At 41.0% G+C, this 17,704-nt stretch overlaps 1 protein-coding gene across 1 annotated transcript; it reads left to right on the top strand.

Annotated features, from left to right (window-relative positions):
- Positions 1-2,333: 2,333 nt before the first annotated feature.
- Positions 2,334-15,578, top strand: LOC133002937 (CD166 antigen homolog A-like). Its single transcript, XM_061072526.1, has 16 exons — positions 2,334-2,403; positions 3,498-3,652; positions 3,870-4,086; positions 4,234-4,298; positions 4,730-4,817; positions 5,498-5,668; positions 7,488-7,612; positions 7,754-7,886; positions 8,215-8,327; positions 8,423-8,549; positions 9,216-9,337; positions 12,113-12,245; positions 13,298-13,327; positions 13,795-13,906; positions 14,871-15,002; positions 15,116-15,578. The coding sequence occupies exons 1-15, from the start codon at positions 2,334-2,336 to the stop codon at positions 14,971-14,973; spliced, it is 1,764 nt and encodes a 587-aa protein (XP_060928509.1). The 3' UTR covers positions 14,974-15,002; positions 15,116-15,578.
- The last annotated feature ends 2,126 nt before the right edge of the window (positions 15,579-17,704 follow it).

The raw sequence follows: 17,704 nt of genomic DNA, 5'->3' as shown, positions 1-17,704 counted from the left end.
TTTGAATATTCAAAAACGTCTATTTGAATTTGAAATGTAAGGAGTCTATTATACAGGAGGAGCGATAACCTTTCCGACACTGCAGTGCTTGCGCTGTAACCTGAATATAACTGACTCTTGTTATTGAACAACTGCAGGCTTCAGCAGGCACGGTTGTGTAGCTCCCTCTCTCTCTCTCCTCAGGAGTTTTAGTACGTCATGTGGACCTGGTTGCCAACGCACGGCTGAAAATGAGACAATAAGGATGTTTACTTGACCATTAGAGGTTTTTGGCAGCAACACGCGCAGGTGCAGCACACAATCAAGCTGGTGACAGATTCTTTCTGGCACCCGAAATATCTGCTACAATGAAATGTAGGAGTTTATTATCAAATTTGACACATGAAAAACCATGTGGCCACGTCCTGCTCAGGGAGCTCATTAACTGCCTCCTCTTAATGGATTCACAATGTCTCCATGCACTTTCCTTTTTTCCTCTGTGTGTCTGTGCACCAGGAACGTCTAGCTGGGGCCCATTCAAGCATGAGAGTCAGTTTCATTAGATTTACATTAGAAAGACAAAACAAGGCAGTGTGGGATGGCTGCATCAGCATACTCGGTCTGCACCGACAGACTGCATTAGCATTTCATGTGGATCGGGCAGATTTACGCCCATTTTTAGCATGACTGTTAAATGCAGAAGCAGATTCACAGTCTGGCAAATGTACCACTCAGAGTCTTGGGGCGTTTGCAGATATGAAAGTTATGGACCAAGTTTCATGTCTGTTTTCACACCGGTTATTTTGGTTCAGACTAAACTGAAAATTCGGAAGGTTTAGGTCATCAGACGCGTGGGAAACAAACTCTTTCATGAATACTGCGAAGAAATGGGCAAATATATGAAGTTGTTGACTGTTTATACTCCCTTTTTAACTAAAGCAAATAAAGCACTGAGCCTTTAATCCTTTTAATTTACTTTACACTGCCAGATAAAGAGATTTCAGGTGTGACAAATCGTGGACAATGGGAGGCATCAGTGCAGTAAATACTTTTAATCGCACTTCACTTGACAGGTGACAGAGCTTTCATCCGTGTGTTCGGTGAAGAACTGCTAAAACTGTCAGCAGTGGAGATGTACTGAGGTTTGTTTTGTCCCATGCTGTCACTATTAAATGTCGCTGAGCCTTATTTAAATGCAGGGACCGTAACTGTGTGGGTGAAGTGCTGTGGTAGCGCTGTGTGTTTCTCAAACAGTTGTTATTGGGAGGGTTACACTGATTTGATTCTCACTTAAGCAGCTCCTGTGTCACGGATGTAACAGAGCTGTAGGCAGTAATAATAGTCATCAACACAGATGCAGCTCACAAATTTTTTTCAAAATCCTGCCTCTGTGCTTGTAATTCTCCAGGTTTTTTTTCCGCATCCATCAATCCAGCTCATTTTATACGGCTGTCACATTGAATTAGGAAAACTGTTTAAGTACTAAAAATACCTAAACAGTATTTGGTTCAGTCTATACCCAGCAACAGATACCTTTTAAATTCTTATAAATTTTTGGTAAATAAGAAAGGACACTCAGAATGGATGCTCCAAAAGAAATGGTTCATATTTTATTGTATCTTATCTTAACATATCTTATCTTATCTTATAAGACAAGACAAGATCTTTGGATGTGAACAAACTGTTCTAGATTAACCAGGATGCAAATGATGCCATCATGTGCACGTGAAGCCAAAGTCTGAGCAGCAGCGATCAGGGGATTGAGCCACGGTATCGAGGTCCCGTCGATGCATCTGCTCGACCAATTGCGAGTCAATCTCAGCTGTCAATCAGGATGTTCCACCCTGTTTTTTTGATAGCATCAAATAACTTCAAACCCAACTTACTTCAATGGTCCCATAGATAGAGATTGAGAATTGTGTCTTTTTCACTAATTTGCTGAGAGGCGGATGAGAAGATCGATATCGCTCTCATATCTGTTGTTGCAGCACAAAGATTGAAACTGGGTAAACAGCGACCTCGGCCGCGGCCCAACCATTAAATCCAAACTAGAGACAAACAAGAGTTTTAATTAGGCGCCTTAGGAGGAGCTAGCAGGCAAATTTGGACGGTGCCAGTTTTTATACAGTTTATATTCTCATCTAATTCTCTGCAAGAGAAATAAGTGTATTTACCGTAATGCGAAGCTATTCCTTTTAAGTGAAAGCATCAGCCACAGGGTAAAGAAGTCACGTCAGTAATAGCAACAACTTTAAAAAAAGCCGTATTAAAGCATACAGCTGCCTGCCCTGTATAAAAAGACTTTATTAAACTGTTCAGACTCTGTGTTGTCTCTGAGTCGACAGCTCGTAAAGATGAGTGACAAGCGTCAGAGAGTAAACTTCAGTGTCGGGATCAGTCGGCAGCAGACCGTGTTGACTCCAGGCAAAGTCTTTTATGTGTTTGTGTCTTTAGTAAAAACACAAGACAAGTACATAATACTACTCTACTCTATGAACTTGTTTAATTGTCTTGATGTGGAAATGACAATAGACGACAGGAGGTTTTCACATGTGGGAAACTACACTCAGTCAGAGCAGGAAGCAGATCTCAGTGCCGTGGCGAGCTGTGCAAATACTCCTTCAGTTGTAAGTCTGTCCCAGTGCACACAATGGTAACCATAGTAAAAGTATTTACTTTCATTCAAAGTGGATTCAAATGAGCATCACGCACAAAACAAATGAATTAACAGCCCCATCTTTCCACGGCTCTGACAAAACCTTGAAAAGTCTGAACACTGAAAGAGGAGAGCAAAAGTAAAATGTTTGTTTTGGTGCAGAAAATACCTTTCATGACATTATAGTTTGCAGCTGTTTTGTGCATGAATATGTTTGAACAATTTCAGGACGGAATGCACGCAGAATATCACAGCATCTCTATTGTGTTGTTCTTTTGCTGTAACTACACCAACAATGTTTTGTCGGCAATTCAACGCGCAGAAAACCGGCCGACCACTTCTTTGTCCTCGTCCACTTTGCTGAGCCGCTGATGTGCCGCTTTGGACTTTAGCTGTCAGATGTTCCACACGCCCACTCGTGCGTGCACCTCGGCCTGAACTCTGAGAGGCTGAAATGTGAATGTGAATACCAAAGAACTGAGCAGCACCTCATTTTCAGTCGGACCGTGGCGGTCTCTCTCCCTCCCCAGCCGCCCCCTGGCTTTAACCTCTCACAGCAGCCCATTGAGACACTTCTGCCGCCACCCTCCCCCCATCCCCATCCCCCTCAGAAGCACTTTGTCTCCATGGCGATGTTTTCAACGAAATTTAGGCCAGGAAAGGCTGTTTTCTTTACCAATGGGGAGCTGTAAAATTAGCCGAACTCTATAGAAACTGCAGCTCTCTGTGTTTTTAGGCAAGCACTAAGTGGTGCTGATAAACGTCAGTCAAATATGTGCAGATGGAGCTGGGGGGGCTTTGAAGCATTCAGAATAATAAATGTTTCCAATTTTCAGTCACAAACTTCCATGCTGTGTCGGAGCTGAAAAAGAAATTGAAAAATGCGTCTTTGCTCTGCTCTTTTCTACAGTCAGCGGTATGGACACTGTTATCGGCCAGTTCGGGGAAACACTCGAAATCCCGTGCAACAATGGAGCCGTGAAAGCCGATGAGGCCATCATGACTAAATGGAAATACGTGAGTCAAAGCAGAGGTCAATGGATTCAGAGTGGTGAAGTCTGCCTGACACCCACTTATCATGTCTGAACCACACCCAGTCTGAGTGCATGTGCTAGTGCATTAGAGCATGCATCTGTCCCTCCATATGACACTGGCCACTATTATTTTATTGGACCAGGAAGCCGAGGCCACGTGTGACAGACATGTAACAAATGCACTCTTCTCTGCTTCCCAGGACAAAGGGGAGGGACTTGTAGGAGACCTGCTGGTCAAGCAGATTGGCCAGAACACTTCAGTCAAAGCCACTGACGACTACAAGGACCGTGTCACCATGGCCGCAAACTTCAGCCTCCTGCTCTCTGAGGTCAGGCTGAGCGACCAGGGGACCTTCACCTGCATGGTGGTGGCTGGTTCCAACATCCCAGAATACCCTGTGAACGTGGTGATCAACAGTGAGTACAAGCCGATGCAAGTCTGAAATACCTTCCCCTGTTTGTATCGCACTCGTGAATGTGGTGCCTGGCGAGAGCAACACGTCAGAGTTCGTATCACTCACAATTCCATCCTGCTCATTGGCACGTTTTTTGAATGTGTTTCAGAGACGCCAGCAGAACTGGAGATTTCCGACAAGGCCGAGGAACTGGAGATTGGCAAACTTACCAAGGTGGGGTTTTTAATGATAAACATTGCTTATCCATACGTTATTTTAATCAGTAAATCATCAAGGGAAATCCCTCACTTGAGCTAAGGTATCTGGAGGCGTAGCAGAGACCATGTTACTACAGTAATGAGTTCTTTGAAGTGGCTCTCATGAATTAGTAAAGAGCAGAACCCCCACCCTACCCCACACTGCAATTAAAATACCCAGAGGATCTGAGCGGCTTTAGAAATGCTTTGGGCATTTCATGGTCTGTTGCGCAGAAAACTCGTACGTCGACAAATAGCAGCAAGGCTCTAGAAAAGCTCATTTGCTCTGACGTGTGGTCATTTAATAAGAGTTGTGAATTGGTGGTTGACTTTTTCCTCATTATTTATGCTTCCTGTGCAGGTTATTGCATTTCCTCTCAATTTGCGATTATTTCCTTTGTTCCACAGTTAGCAAAATGTGTCGCTCCCGATGCCAATCCAGCTGCATCCATTAAATGGTTCAAGAACAACAAACCCCTGGTGGCTGATGGGAAAGGTATGTACTTATCGACTTCTGGCATGTGCTTCAGTGCATCACAAAACAACTCCACGGTGAAGTTTGGGCCAATTTGACATTTATACATATCAAATACACAAATGTTTTTATTACTCTGAGGCTACATCCTTACTAATGTGTTTGTGTAATAATTCCTGTCCATACACGTAGCATTGACGTACACTGGGCATGAGCATGCAGGTGTAAACAGGAAGGACCCAACAGTTAAGATGTGTCTGGCGGGAAAAGTCCCAGAAAATGTTGGGAGCAACTGACTCAGACATTTGCGTTCATACATCCAGCCCCTCTGGGAAATTTCAGGGAAATGTCTGGACTTCAGTGTATGTCGCAGTGCAGTGCAGCTTAAAGCATTTCCAACATTTTGCCTTCACCACTTGTAGTTTAGTCATGATTGACAACCAGGTCACGAGATCGGAACATCTCCAATTTTTGCCGTCCATACCAACACACAGCCCTGCAGTTTTCAAACTAAAGCCTTTTCAAAGTTCTCTGTTTTTGATGATAAGCAGGAATGGTGGTTTATTTTAAAACATATTATTTGTGGATGTAGCCTGACTAGGAGAGTCACTTTAAAATATTCCTCTGATGAATTTAGCTGCATCGTCCACAGTGTAACAACAGTGGTTTGGTCCTTACACCATTTTTTATTTTCTGTCCAGGGATTTCCATCCAGGCGTCGGTGCTGGTCGACCCGGTTACTGGCCTCTCGACCACGTCCTCCGTGCTGGAGTTCTCGGCCGAAAAGGAAGACACAGACGCTGTGTTCACCTGCAGCACTGTGCACGTCGCGGGTGAACTGGTTTCCTCTCCCGTGACCTTCACCATCACCTGTGAGTCTCAGAGCTCCATTCACAACACACACTGGCTGACCTGGCTTTCTCTTTACAGATGAGCGGCAGCGCTGAGCAGCTTTGACTCAAAACAAGAGACTAAGAGCTGATAATGGATTTTTATTTTGAACTTGTTAAGAGGATGTTTCAAAAGACGTCTGTGCTCTTCACTGCACATTAGATCCAGCTGAGGTTTCACACATCTTCTATTGAAGGATTTTTAAGGATAAGTTTGACATTTTTGGAGAAACATGAAGTCAGCAAAAGGTCTAACTCCCAATAAAACCAGAGCTCGTCACTTTTGAAGTCTGGTTTTTGTGTGTTTTTTTGGCACAGAACCGGGCTTCTTGTTTCCTAATTTCCAGTTTTTATGCAAAGCTCAGTGCCTCCTGCCGCAGCGCCATATTTAACAGACTGGTAGGAAAGTGATATCGATCTTCTCATCTAACTTTTACCAAGAAGCTAACCAAAAACAACAAACTTATGTCTCAAGATTGTCTATGACCTTGTGTATTTCGGTAGAGATCCACCTCCAGACAAGTTAGTGTCTCTGAATATCATCCAGTTTGGTAAAAAACAGGAAAAGCACGAGAAAAGTTGTTTTTCCACTTTTAATCTTATCAATCTACACTTTTTCAGCCCTTTGATTTGTTTAAGAATAATTTATTGTTTATTTTATCTGCTCCTTTTTATTTCCCTGTGAGAATTCCAAACAATTTATTAACACTTTTGTTTTATTGCACTTGTTACAAATTTAAAAAGAATTGACAGAAGAGATTCAGTAGCTCTTTTTTCAATTTTGAGCTTGAAATATTAAATTGTTTTTTATTGACTCTAATGTGATTTTGAGTACAGCTGCCAAATGTTATTTTTTATGCAGTGAGTGACACAACTTTAAAAATGTGAGTGAAAACGTATCACAGATCACACAGTGTCTCGCTGGGGTTTTCAGTCCTCAGCAGCTTCTGACCCACAACTTCCTAAACAGGATACAAAAGTCTCTATAAATTAAAACTTTCGCCAGGAGACGGGAATTTCTCAGTTTTTTATAACATGTTATCCTTTTGTTTCAAGTCAGGTCAGACAACAGTAATGACACATTTTAATGGTGGCAGTTGAAAAAATGAGGTTTGGATTCTGTAACTCTGGTGGAATTCATGCTGAACGCAGCTTTAAATATTAAAGGCACCTGCTCCATGTGGCCTTTAAAGTGAACTTATCATTTTTCTTCGGAGAAATCTCACGAGTTTGTCTCAGACAGAGCGGAAACACTGAGCTTTGAGATGATCCCCTGCTCGAGTGCCTCGGAATATGAGTCTGTTTCAACAGTTTCCTCAGCTGGAGTTGGAAGTTGGTGAAAACTAACCACAAAACACCAAGATAGAGCTTCTCTGCGAGGTGCAGTTGGTCTCTGTGGTTCTTGTTGTCAGCTTTTGGGGCCACACTCTCCTTTTAACACCTGCCCGACCTCATTTACACTCGAGTGTGGATATTCAACCCAAAACCTTTGGGACCTGAAAGGGTTTGGACAACATTTTTTTTACCCATGCCCAGAAAAACATTGGGCATGGTTTGGTTTTGGACACTAGAACCAGGATTACCTGTCACGTTTGGTTTGGTTAGTTTTCTCTCCGGCTAGGACAGAAAACTGTGGCCTGAGCTGCACTCGGACATGAACTCCAGAGAGTGTTATTTCCCCGGAGTTTGCCTTTCACATATGAAGAACGCAGCAGAAAACTGTCCATTTGCGTTCTCACATACAAGCCCAGGAATTAAGTGCATGTCTGAAAGCATCTTCTGTCTCTTGTTTCCTGCTCAGACTCCACAGAGAACATCGTCCTCAAGGTGATTGCTCAGGACCCGCTCGTGGAAGGAGACAATGTGACTCTGAAGTGTATTGCAGATGGTAACCCGGCTCCGACCAGCTTTAACTTCCACCTCAAGGTACATGGGCTCATCAATATCTCATTGCAAAGAGAAATCCACTCTCCTCATGCCTCTGCAACATTGCATTTATAGATTAATGATGCTGCCTGTTTGGCATCCTTTACTAATCGCCAACTGTCTGATCACTTGTCTTTGAAGGGAGAAACGGTCAAAGTGGAAGATGCTGATACTTACACCATCACCAACGTCTCACGTGACACCGCCGGTGAATACAAATGCTCCCTCGTCAACAACCCCTCGCTGGAAGCATCTGAGAACGTCACCGTCAACTGTAAGAAACTCAAATATAATATTTTGAATCGCTGCAATTATGCCACCAGGCAGCAGCGATGTCAGTGTGATTTTCTGTCTGTTATCTTCGCTATGAAAGTGGGAAGTGTTTCATAGAGAAAAGAAAAGTCCTAATGTCTTTCTCTGCCAGCCTACCTGTCTTCCTGTGCTTCTTGGATAAAAGATGTTGTGTCAGTCGTGCTGCCTCTAATAAGCTGCATCTGCGGGACTGTGAGCCAAGAGCCGGGCTGTGCTGTTAACAATAGGAATGTTTTGACCCTTATCAAGCCTGTGAACCATCTTTTCACCAGCCTCTTCTCTCTTTTCAGACCTAAACATCAATTTAAGCCCCTCTGGGAATATCGTCCAGAGCGCTGAGGAGGCCTTAAATCTAACGCTCCAGATTGATGCATCAGGAAAATCAATGGTGTCCTGGACAAAGGTAAAAAGCAGCTTTTGATACAGCAAAGATCGAGTCAATGGAGGGAAGTTTGTGCTTGTTATCTGCAGCGCTGATGTCACTTTCTTTCCATCCAGGATAATGTTAAACTGAACAAAGAGCCCAAGTTTACCAAGCTGACCTACTCTGACTCAGGCCTCTATGAGTGCACGGTGAAGATGGGACACCTGAGCCAAAAAGCTTCCTTTGAGCTGCTTGTTAAAGGTAAGGATTGAAGTGCGGAAACTCAGGGATTATTTGCCAGGTTGCTTCAAGCTAGATGGGACCACTGACACGTCTCCCATGTCTGTGCAGCAAATATAAATCTACAGCCAGTGGTGTCTGTCGTCTCATCCCAGCAAGAAACCAAAGAAGGACATATGCTAATCTAGAAAGGGAACTCCGTAGAGCACGTACCTCCACCAAGGTCCAACAGGCCCTTTAAATTCGATATAGCCGCAGCAAATTTCACATGCTTATAAATAACCCAGTTTTATTTGAGATATATTTAAACAAGAATTGATTTTCTATGAATTTTTCTCTGGGAAATCAGTAAAAATTTTGAAAAACGTCCAATCTGGCAATTTAAAGAAAGTGGAAGAAAATTGCTGATTCTGCCCCCTGATCTAGATCCGCAACAAACTTTAATGGGTTCCTTCCCGACCTTTACCACATCCTTTCAATAGGTTTTCGTGGAAATCCATTCAGTTATTCTCTTTTATAGCAAGCTTACAACTAACTCACAAAGTGCTAAAAACATAACCACCTTGGCGGAGGTAAACAGCTCTTTAATTAACGACATGTCTCGTCGGTTCTAGCCGTGTCCATGATGCAACCATGACGAATCACTTTCTCATTCAGATGTATCTGAAGAGTTACGTCCCGTTGCAGGTGCTGCGGTGATCACAAAGTTGTCCAACCAGCTCGGCGAAGACGGCCAGCACAAGGTCCTGATCTGTGAAGCTGAAGGTGCCCCGAAGCCGGCCGTGTCCTGGAGCATCAACGGCACCTCGGTATGCACACTCACGCAGTTACAGCACGAGCCCTTGTTCCCGTCCTTCCACTCATAATTGTTAGAATGTCTGAAGGTCGTATTCATCAATGTTAGATAACTGCACATACATTTATTCATCACGACCAAGACTAGATTTGATTTTTAATGTACATTCAACCTCTTCTGCCTTCAGCACACAGAAAAGTCTCCTCATTCTTTTGGCTTGAAGAGACATTGAGGGGAAACACAGATTATTAACAGTAACACACACAGCAGTGCTTTGATTGTTATGTAAATAATACAAAATCTGGCAGATGCTACTTGATAACCAATGTGGATATTTACCTCCTGGTTCTAGGCTCTGCTGGACCAAAATAATGAGTCACATGGGACAAGCCCTGAAAGAAGTGTGTGAAATGTGAAAGTGTTTATTTTAACCCCAAAACTTGATCTTCCACCAAACTCGTCTCACTAGTTTCTGTTCCTGAACCTGATCAAACTATTACTGAAAACTGAATTAAAGTTATAATCTGTAAGAAATCGACTATAGCAATGCTAGATATGTTGTTAACGTGCTTAATTACCTTATCCAAAATGTTCCCAACAAGTTTGAAAGACAGAAATACCTAATTTTATTCAAGGTAACTTTCATGGGGCGAATTATGGAAAAACATAATTACAACAAAAAAACTAGGGTAGCCAGTTAGCCAGCCAGAATTTGTATTCTCACTCTTCCACCAAGTTTCAAGAAGATAAATTGAGTAGTTAAAAGACAAAGAAACAGAAATGAAACCATGAACTCCCCGTCGCTGCAAACGACTCTGTAGACAATTGATTAATTATGGTACTTATCTTGAAGGGCTATTACTTACAAAATATCTACTATGGATCAAATCGAGAACAGGGTTTTATCCAATCAAGATCTCAAGGGTTCAAACTTTAAAGTTGAAATCTGTATCTTTTCACTCGTTAACAACCCACGACTGCAGAAACAGCAGCGCTTCAGAAGGTTGTCGTGGTTGTAGACGCCTGCACCTAATTTGAACCAGCCTTTGCAAGACCTGGAAAATGCACCAGAATGTGAAGTTCGACGCAGCAGAGTAACCGAACCACAGAATTTATCGTCACTCTCATCTCAGACGGTTGCAACAGCCATGACAAGCAGATTATATATTTTTTAATCGCAGCTTAAGGAGACAGAGTTTCCCCTGATGTGCTTGGTAACAGTTGAATGTAATGATTTATTGATTTAAAAAGAAGATGCCAGCTTTAATAATTGGCTTCTCTTCATGTCCACCTAGAAACACAGGTTGATTTACGTTTTCAGATTCAGATGATCATATTGTTCATATTGTTTGACTTTGTTCTTTTTTCATTTTATAGTGTCATTCATTATCTTATTAGTCAATGCTGGTTGTCATAGAAGTATGTGTGTTGTCATTCTCAGCTCGGAAAGAAGAGTTTAAAACCACATCCTTCCTTCAGCAGACATCTATCTTTAAACTTAAACATTTTGACCCATATATAATATTTTGTGGTATCACTCAGCCCTATAGTAGCAACAGTATCCGAAGTATACAGAACAAATTGTTGTGGATTTTCTCTCTGCAGCAGGTGAATAGAAAACCAATTTTTGCTTCATTTGGAACATTGGAATCCACTTTGTTGTTTTATTGTGAGATACTTAGGCGTCTGCTTCATCAAACAACGTCTTAAAATTCACTTATTGAGTGTGAGGACGCCATAAACACTTCCATTAACAACGACGACAAACCACCGAGATGATCATATAGTTGTTTAAATGTAATGGTATTGTTTTCCTCACAACAAACCTATGAATAACATCAGCAGAGATGTGGTGTGACTACACAGAGGCAGCCTGCTCGAGCCTGCTCCCCCTGGAGTTTGTGGGGAAGCAAAAAAATAAAACAATTCAAGGTTTGCCCTGTATTGCAGAGTGACTGAATGCTCCCTCTCATGGGCACGGTGGTTTGCACTGTTAGTATTTTCCCCAGCTATCACACATTTTCCAACTTATCTCCTCCAGACTTTTCTCTGTGCTTTTGCCCCGGAGTAAGTTTCTTAATTCCAGCTGAGGTTCAGACACAGTATTTTTCCCTAGACTGTCACAAGAGACAAAAAATAGTCCGTTTTTTTTTTTTTTTTTATGAACTTTTGCAGTGGTGGTGCACCTGTGTGTGCACTGATAGCAGAGCCACTCAGTGACACACTGTGAATTATACTGACGGGATGAAAATGAACTTGAGGGCACTCGGGACCCTCGTAATTTTTTTCAGCCCTTTCAGTGTCTCACCTTAAAATTACAGCTGAACCCTATGTAACAATTAATCAATGAACACTGAAGCACTGAACTCTGTCACTCAAGGACAATGCATTTTGGAGAAAGCCCATTTCTAACATCCCAGTCAAACTAGATTTTTTTTCATCCTACCTTTGTATCCTCAGCCCCCTGCTCGCTGAGAGAATAATGTACGACTTGATTACAGGCTCAGTAATGGTTATTTACAAAATTGCCACTTCCCCCCTGTTGTATATGTAGAGGATGTAAAAAGGGTGTTGGCAGTTTGTCTTTGTGTCTGGGGTTCTCCTCCGAGACTCAAGTGTCTATAACCCAGAGGCACACATGCTGAGTCTTTGTCAAGGACTAGCCCGAGTCATTCATCGGAGCAACATCGCCTCCTAGTGTCGTAAATGATACTTAAACCCCTCCTCCCCATGCTGGATCTGTGAGAGCTAACACTTGTGTTTATTTTATTTGTCTCTCTCTGCGCAGCCCGAGGAGAGTCAATTCGTCAACGGAAAGATTACACACAAGATCACAGTTGTGCCCTCTGCAAATCTAACTGTGTCTTGCACAGTGATCAATGAGTTTGGCGTGGATACCAGGTCTATAAATGTGTCATCCTGTAAGTGTCTGCTCCTCTCGTCTCCCTCCGCTCTGAATTCCTCCTCAAGCCTTCCTACATGTTTTCCTACTTTTCTCATTAATTCTCTATCTGCATGTTGATATAATATAATAAAATCCAACGATTTAGCAGGTGTAAACCCACCGAATTTAAGATTTTTTTTTCTTCTTTTACCTGAGTACTTTTATTTTTATGTAGACTTAAAATTAATTCATTAACATTAATTCTACCTAAAATTAAAACCTGCTGTCCTTCGATGATCTCCACCTGATCGACAGACAGGTCAACACAGATAGAGATTTTTTTTCTGTTTGTTATTACAAGGATACATTTTAAAAGATGATAAGAAAACTATCAGATAAATGATGGGTAAATTAGAATTAGTGATGTTCCGATACCGGTCCAGGGTGCACCCCAATGTCACCTGGGTTTTGCTCCAGCAACCCTTGTTGATAATCTGATACCATTTTTCCCTCTTGATACCAATTCTGATAGTGCATCGCCCTATACCAAGTACCGATCTGATAGCTGTACATCCCACAATATAACAGCTGATGTCTTGTATGGAAGTGGCGAACAGTGCATCTGCTGATTTAAAAAATGTCTGACGCTGGTATCGGTACTGGGAAATCTCTCATTTAAGGATTTAAACAGATTTCTGATTTGTATATATTGTTGGTGGTTTGCCTCCTCGGTCACTGTGAACGTCGTAACTTATCATCACTATGTCACTGTTGAAATGTCCCGGATGCATGCACCTAGCACTTAGTGCACTCTGTTGTTCTCATCATCCTCCCTTTTCTTGCTTACTCATTCCTGGGTGTTTGGGACACTCCTCACTCAGTGTATGGCTGTGTTTGTGTATCTGTGTGTGTGTATGTGGGTAAGTGGGTGTGTGTGTGTGTTAGGATGCTGGATTTAATCCTTTCCCTCTTTGAGGTACTTGCATGCAAACGTAGAATAGAAGTAGAGTAGTAATCTTCTTCCAGACATCAAGCCTGTTTTTGTTTTCTTTTTGTTGGACGTTAATTTGACTTTATATCTGATTTCAGTATTTGTGGAGGTGAGAATGGATAAACAAGGTAAGTCGTAGATGTCTTCTTGCTTGTTAGAAACGGTGGGAGGAGGGAGCGGCGGCTAAAGACCCCGGGGAATCAAATGTCCACAGAACGGAGGCTCGATAGCAAATATTTACCTTCAACATCACCTTGGACTGTGGTACTTGAAACCCAATGTTTGGACAGTGTGCTTCTGTTAATAAAACACGTGTATTATGAAGGAGGAGGAAAAGGAATGGAGTTACCAGCATCCTGACTAACTGCCAGCATTGTCCATAATCCCACTGGCTGATGAAATGAGTCATAACCTAAGAATATCTGTCATTAACATTTAACTCAGTGAGTCATGATCATGTACCACGCGGATGTTTCCATTCATCAACGCATTTATGGCACAAAATGGCTTTTTTTTTGGGAGGACTTCACATGAACCCAGGCTGGAGTTTTCTTGCAGAGTCATGTCTGATGTTTCTGTTTTGTCATTGTTTCAGATCAATCGGAGGACAGTGACCAAACCAAGTTGGTGGTTGGAGTCGTAGTCGGTCTCCTCGTCGCCACCCTCATCATCGGCCTGGCATACCTGGTGTACCGGAAGAAATCCAAGTAAGAAGTCAACAGTGAACCTCAATGCAAATGTTAATTCTCTTAATAATGATGCTAAACTTGTATTCACAAATGCACGTTTGTAATATGGCCCAATGCCAATCATTTTCACTCCAGATTCCCTTTGTTATATTCACAACCTCTGATGTTTTCATAAAAACTGAGGCAAAATTCCTAATTTCTCAGTTGTTCCCACTAATCAATAACAATTATACAGAAAAGGTTCATATTATATTTAATATATTGTTTGTTTTGTTTAGAGGTGCTGAACAAATCAATCTTTATTTATTGACTAATTTACACAGATACATAGTTAGACTATTGTGATAAATGTTATATTGTGTATGTTGACGATAGCTAAAAGCTGCATGTACATATTAGGAGTATAAATGAAAGTTTAGTCAAGCACACAGTATGAAGCCATCAAGACTGGTGATATGTAACTGACCTACTTATGCTCCCAATCCAGTTATGATATGTTAATGAAATAAACACATACACAGAGTTGGTTTAAGTTAGATGTATGGTGTATACCCACTCATCAGAAAGTACCCATCGAGTACACAGCAGAATATACATGTTAGTTTCAGTATATGCGAAGATAGCAATACTACTATACTCCAATACCTGTCTGTTGGTCTGTGGACTGAGAAGCTATAACATTTAAATGAAAATGAACAGTAAAACATTTTTACACTCTGTCTTTTGTTTGGATTAAACACTAACATGTTGCTAAGTGAGCGTTAGAAGGTGCTGCCAGGATGGTTTTATTGCCCACTTGCTAATCAACCTTACATTTTCCAAATCAAGGGAATTGGCTCTTGATTGATCATGAACACAGACTCTCACTTGCTTATATAAGGACACAGTAGCAATACCACTGCTGGTGTGTTGTCAGCGCACAATGTACAGATGAGTGTAATAGGAAGCATTGTCATCCTGTCGTGTTTTTCCTTGTAAACAGGCAGGGCAGCTGGAAGACCGGCGAGAAGGAGGACGGTAACTCTGAGGAGGAGAAGAAGCTGGAGGAGAAAGTGGAGGAGAACAGCCAGAAAGCTGAGGTGTAAAGAAAGAGCATCCTGTGGGAATGTGAAAGGTAGAAAATAACATCTCCATCATCAGCTTAGACAAATAGTACGACAAATAATAAAAGTAATTATTGTTCTAATGAAAGGGAAATTAACTTGAAATGTCTTCTTCTCTTCCCAGTGAGAACGTGGAACTTTTGCACATTTCACTTCACCTCTGTCTTTGGAAGAAAAAAACGAAAAGATAAACACACTTGTACATTGGGATGAAGATGGTTTGGATTTGGTTTCAGGGAGAATTTTACTCAACAGCATATCCAAACACCCCCACCCCTCCACTCCCCTTAAAAAACAAAAAAAGAAAAGAAAAGAAAAAAGAAATGAATGGAAACTGTATGTGATTATACATAACTCGTCTGCACTACTGATACATGTGTAAACTCGTCTACTATTAGGATTCATGTTTGTTAGAAAGGAACCTTTGGGAAACTAAGAAAATTCAAATCTTTTTTGGTTTATTAGTGGATGCAAGTAAAATGACTTCTAGACCAGTTGCCTTTTGCTGTTGAGGACTTGTAGGCCGGCTTTCCTCCACGTTTAACTCCCTTTGGCCCTCGGAGACACAGCAGGGGGCCGAGGGGACGTCATCGCCACCGCTTCTTTATTTTACGCCATCGAAGTCAAACGGCGTCTGCCTTCAAATAAATCTGCTCATTCATTTCCACCCAGGCGTTAATAAGGTCACGGAATTTGAAATGAAACTCCAGGAAGGGCTAAGGGTATATTCTTATACTCGGCATTAGTAATAGATGGTAATCTGATTTACATGCAGGAAGTAGGTGATGTGAGTTCTTTGGTGTTACATGATTTCTTGTTATTTGATTGTGTGTACGTTCATGAGGAGTAACCACAAGAAAAAAAATGGCGCAATTTGTCATTCACGGCCGTCTCATTTTGTTTTTGTTTTTCGATCTATCGTTCATTCAACATATCCACTGTATTTACACAAGCAGGTAGATTATTGAGAGAATGTATGAGCTTCATTCAACCCACTGGCTTTAGTTCCGCTGCACAGATTCTTTTTGTTATGTTGTTTTCACGTTTTCTCAAGAGAACGTCCTCGAGCCTGTAGTCATATCCGGATATTTTAGTTTTATCCACCAAGGTTGTAAATGAATTCTTAATTTGTGCTCCTTCAGTGTTGAAAGTGTGCCTGTTCATTATTTAGCTATGGTGTCATTTTGTAATTCGAGGACACAGAGTGGACAGGATGTTCATCTCAAAGTGGCCGTTATGGTATGTTTGCCTTCTTTTGAAAATCTACCTGTTGTTGCTTCAGTTTGTGACGTGCACTAGGGTTCATGTTTTCATGTTCAAATTTGTGTAGAATACGATGGAATACACGCAGCTGTACTTGTCACATGTTTTTGGTCTTTAAACAGCATTTACTTAATCGGAAAATGTACCGAGGCCAGGATATAATCGTGAAGTATGTGCTTTTAATTATCTTTTTGCTATTTATATTGAACTAAATTGAATATCCTGGTAGGCAAATTCAGTATTCGTCACATAACTCACATCTTGGATTGGAACTGTTGATGAATTGCTTGCAGACTCTACAAGAAGGTGGCCCAGTGTCCGGTTTAACAATAGATTCAGATTCAGCATGTTATGATCTCCGACCTCGACGCTGCTGTTTGTTGCCTACCTTGTGTAAAACCATCAAATTGGAAGAATGACCAAAGAAAGTGAACGTTGCCATGCAAGTATTGTAAATATCTGATGTTTGTTTTTTGTACTTTTGTTTAAAATAAAATGTACATTTGGAAAAGTTACATCCACTGAATGGTCACTATGTTCTTTCACTTTTCATCTTTTAGAAGGTAAAGCAGCAGAATGTTTTTCCACTTGTGTACACGCAGAGAGAGAGAACGTCTGGGACGATGCTGTAGATTCACTATGATCACTTCAGTAATTTTCCAAACTATGAATATAATTCAAAAGAATTAAGTACTTTTGTGAACATAAGAGGAATAGCAAATAGCTGAAAAACATTTGCAATTGTGAAGGACAAAGAAAGTCGTTTCACTTTCTAAAACATAATAAACTCTAAGCAGGTTTATTACAGTCTAACTTGAAGTTTGATGGAAATGCTTCACTATTAAATGACAATTGAACCTTTTCAGAATATGATCTCATTTTTTTTTTATTCTGATACTTGACAATAATAATGATGAAATAAATGGCAACGGACAGTATGAAAAGAAATGTTTTCATCTATGGGGAAAAAACTGATTTGATCCAAAATTCCTGTAAGAAATTACCTGAATTTATATTAATGGCAGAAAAAAAGACATATACACTCATCCACACATTCCTCTGTATTTACTCCAACTGTTTCCTTATCAAGAATGTAGAAACCTGACTTTAATAACTTTGAGGCTACAGAGAGAGATGTGGTTCTGTTGTCAATGTGACACAGAAACATGTGTATGAAATAAGTTCAGTATTCAAATACAATTTAATGGTACTTAACTTTCTATTTTCTGCTATAATATCTTTTGATACCACAACATATGAGAGCAAAATTCACTTAGAACATTCCACAGCTCAATTTACATTCTTAAAGCACAAAATAAATGAACAACATAAATAATGAGGAATTTCTTCAACATTAAAGTAGTAAATAATTCGTATTGCCTCACACAGGTGAGATATTATATTGCTGCTTATAATATGACACATATCTCACAGAGGTATGATTCTGGGT

This window comes from Limanda limanda, chromosome 6 (assembly GCF_963576545.1).
Source record: "Limanda limanda chromosome 6, fLimLim1.1, whole genome shotgun sequence".
Classification (NCBI taxonomy): domain Eukaryota; kingdom Metazoa; phylum Chordata; class Actinopteri; order Pleuronectiformes; family Pleuronectidae; genus Limanda; species Limanda limanda.
The sequence above is the reverse complement of the archived record's forward strand: the minus strand, read 5'-3'. Positions and strand labels throughout refer to the sequence as shown.